Genomic DNA, 2,654 nt, shown 5'->3' with positions numbered 1-2,654 from the left:
TTCATTTACTTCATTATATACACTGTATATATACTTCATTTTATAAGAATTGTATAATTGCTATATGCATTCTATTAAGCAAAATAGCAACAATAACATGTTAATAATGATAATAAATACACACAAACAATTAAGTCACTCATAATAATAATAATAATAATAATAATAATAATAATAATAATAATAATAATAATAATAATAACAGTTTTACATTATACTTGTATAAAAAATAAGGATATTAATTATGGAAGAGAGAGAGAGAAGACAAAAATAATTTATAATATAACACATAATTATGGATAATAAAGTAACAGAGAGATGTGATTAAGAAAAAAATAAAGGAAGAACTCGGTATAAAAATAAATTAATTAAAACTTTATGACATAATATATACCGGATGTTCTCTTTCGCGAGCGCCTGCAACTTTCCGCTTTTAAAAATATAAAATGTTTATTATTTTTATTTTCTGGTCTACCCTGATCCTTAATTATTGGCACTGCTACTTTGAGTGGAGCTCTTCTGTCTATTGCTTGGTTTGATGTCGGTAGATCTATCCCACAGTGACTGCATAAGAAAATAAGTACAGGAACAATTTTGTATACACATAAATCAATATGACATGTACATGTATACAGTCAAACCTGTCTATTCAGGACACCTTGGGACCCAATAATACCCTAGCTCCTGATTATAAACCTGTCCTTATTTCAGAGGTTCATTAATACACACTTGTATTGGGACTGATACTACCTGTCTATTCCGGACACCTTGGTACCCAATAACACCTTCCTGATTATGAACCTGTCCTTATTTCAGAGGTTCATTAATACACATTACTATTGTATTGGGGCTGATACTACCTGTCCTGATTATAGAGGCCTCTTTATTTTAGAGTGTCCACAATAGCAGGTTTGACTATACAATGTACATGTACTGTACATGTGAAATTTAACACTTGCAAACTTGCAAAATTGTAAGAATGACATGGAGCATGTGACATTTCTTTGCTTCTAGCTTGCAACAAGTAGATAGCTTACCTCGTCTGTCTCCACATCAGCAAAGTTGTTGAATACGCCCATAATGTTTGGATCAGGATGAAAATCCTGACCATATTGCCTGAAAAAGAGAGAAAGAGAGAGGTGATACAGATATGTACAATAATTTAGAGTGCTCTTGAATATAGTATAAATTAAATGTAGTTTTAATTTTCCCGTTTTCTTAACTATAATAAATAATTTCTGACTGAGTCTTTTTACATTAACAATCATCTTGTACAAGGATGATTTTTAATTTCTCTATTTGGACTCTATTTGGACTTCTGAGTGTTGCTATGTTTTAAGTAATTCTTTGATTTTGTTCTATATTTCAGTAATAGTTAACGTACAACTAAATCCACATGCTACTACACCAGCTACAAGCAACAAGTGTCCATGTTCAAGTTTACTTTGTCTGTGAGAATCTGATGTGGTCAACTGATCTAAACTGCTTCCATCTCTTACTAAAGTTGACACTCACTCCGTCTTCCAGCTTACTCGGCTGCTCCTCGAGGAATGTCAAATCTTGCAAGTAGAGACCACTGCAAAGAAATAATCGAATAACATACAGCAATACTACATGTAGGTAGCGGACTTCTTTTGTTTGATCAAACTTTTGTTCTTTCTATTCTCTTTTTAGTTACAAAAAGAAAAATTGAACATAAAGTAGGAGGGGATGGTCTTTTCGTAAAGTTGTATTTTCCCCAAGTTTGATCCAACAAAAGAAACCCACTTGTGGTGAAGTTAAATCTAAATTGATCACAATTTCTTACATGTATGGTATGCAGGGCGGTTTAGTTTGTGAGAATGCTTGACGATAGTTCTTGAATGAGCCACGGGAATCAATCAACGCCCTCGGCTCCTCTAAAGTCTACAATAAAATATAATAATATTAGGCTTTATAAATTAATTATAATTAACAATAAGAATATGATAACAGCCTTTATAAATTACAAATGCAATACTGTAATAATCAATATAGAAACAATACTAGGCTTTATAAATTAAATACACATTAGGCTTGATAAATTAATTAGAATAATAATAGATTCAGTCTTGGATTAATTACTTTTAATATTTTCTCTGACCAGTCAAGTCGTGAAACTGGTGCACTCTCAATTGCCGAAAGTATTGCTAGGTAAGCATTGAAGTTACCAAATTCTCTTAATGACTATAGAGAAGAGATTTAAGGTCATAAAATGAAGTTGTACTTTCTGCTTTACCTTCATTACACTGATAAAGTATACCATAAGCTTTTCTCTCTTTTTCCATTCCAGATCCTTCTCCAATAGCCTACTCTTAGTCCTAGTGAAAATAAAATAAAATAAAATAAAGAAATAAATAATATACATGTATGTACATGTACATGTAATTTAACACTACTAATAGTAGCTAAACATTAATAAAAGTCCTGGATGTGTACAGTACATGGTGTCCAGTTTTATTGCATGATCTGTGTTATTGTTATTCTGACTAGTTATTTCTCTCTTTAACGCTGCCTCTCTACAAATGGTTTGACACATTAACTCATTTTAACACTAGTATAGCTGGCAACAAACTTTGACCCCTGACATCAAAATAGCTTGAACCTTACCCTACATGTACATGTACCTTTAATGT

At 31.6% G+C, this 2,654-nt stretch overlaps 1 protein-coding gene across 1 annotated transcript; it reads right to left on the bottom strand.

Moving 5' to 3' along the window:
- Positions 1-216: 216 nt before the first annotated feature.
- Positions 217-2,404, bottom strand: LOC109591201 (rap guanine nucleotide exchange factor 1-like). Its single transcript, XM_020006981.1, has 6 exons — positions 2,258-2,404; positions 2,104-2,205; positions 1,808-1,905; positions 1,445-1,576; positions 1,038-1,116; positions 217-564 (listed from the first exon to the last, which is right to left on the bottom strand). The coding sequence occupies exons 1-6, from the start codon at positions 2,384-2,386 to the stop codon at positions 484-486; spliced, it is 621 nt and encodes a 206-aa protein (XP_019862540.1). The 5' UTR covers positions 2,387-2,404; the 3' UTR covers positions 217-483.
- Positions 2,405-2,654: the final 250 nt, after the last annotated feature.

The sequence above is a fragment of the Amphimedon queenslandica genome, unplaced genomic scaffold (assembly GCF_000090795.2).
Source record: "Amphimedon queenslandica unplaced genomic scaffold, v1.1 AMPQUscaffold_8727_Cont19333, whole genome shotgun sequence".
In the NCBI taxonomy this organism is placed as follows: Eukaryota; Metazoa; Porifera; class Demospongiae; order Haplosclerida; family Niphatidae; genus Amphimedon; species Amphimedon queenslandica.
This window is presented reverse-complemented; position numbering and strand designations above follow the sequence as displayed.

What these genes read in the sequence shown, in the direction of transcription:
- LOC109591201 (XM_020006981.1), bottom strand. Translation starts at nt 2,386, where the DNA reads ATGTATATTATTTATTTCTTTATTTTATTTTATTTTATTTTCACTAGG. An exon ending in ACTTTATCAGTGTAATGAAG is followed by an intron (nt 2,206 to 2,257) that starts GTAAAGCAGAAA and finishes TCTTCTCTATAG; the next exon opens with TCATTAAGAGAATTTGGTAA. An exon ending in ATCAGATTCTCACAGACAAA is followed by an intron (nt 1,117 to 1,444) that starts GTAAACTTGAAC and finishes TCTCTTTTTCAG; the next exon opens with GCAATATGGTCAGGATTTTC.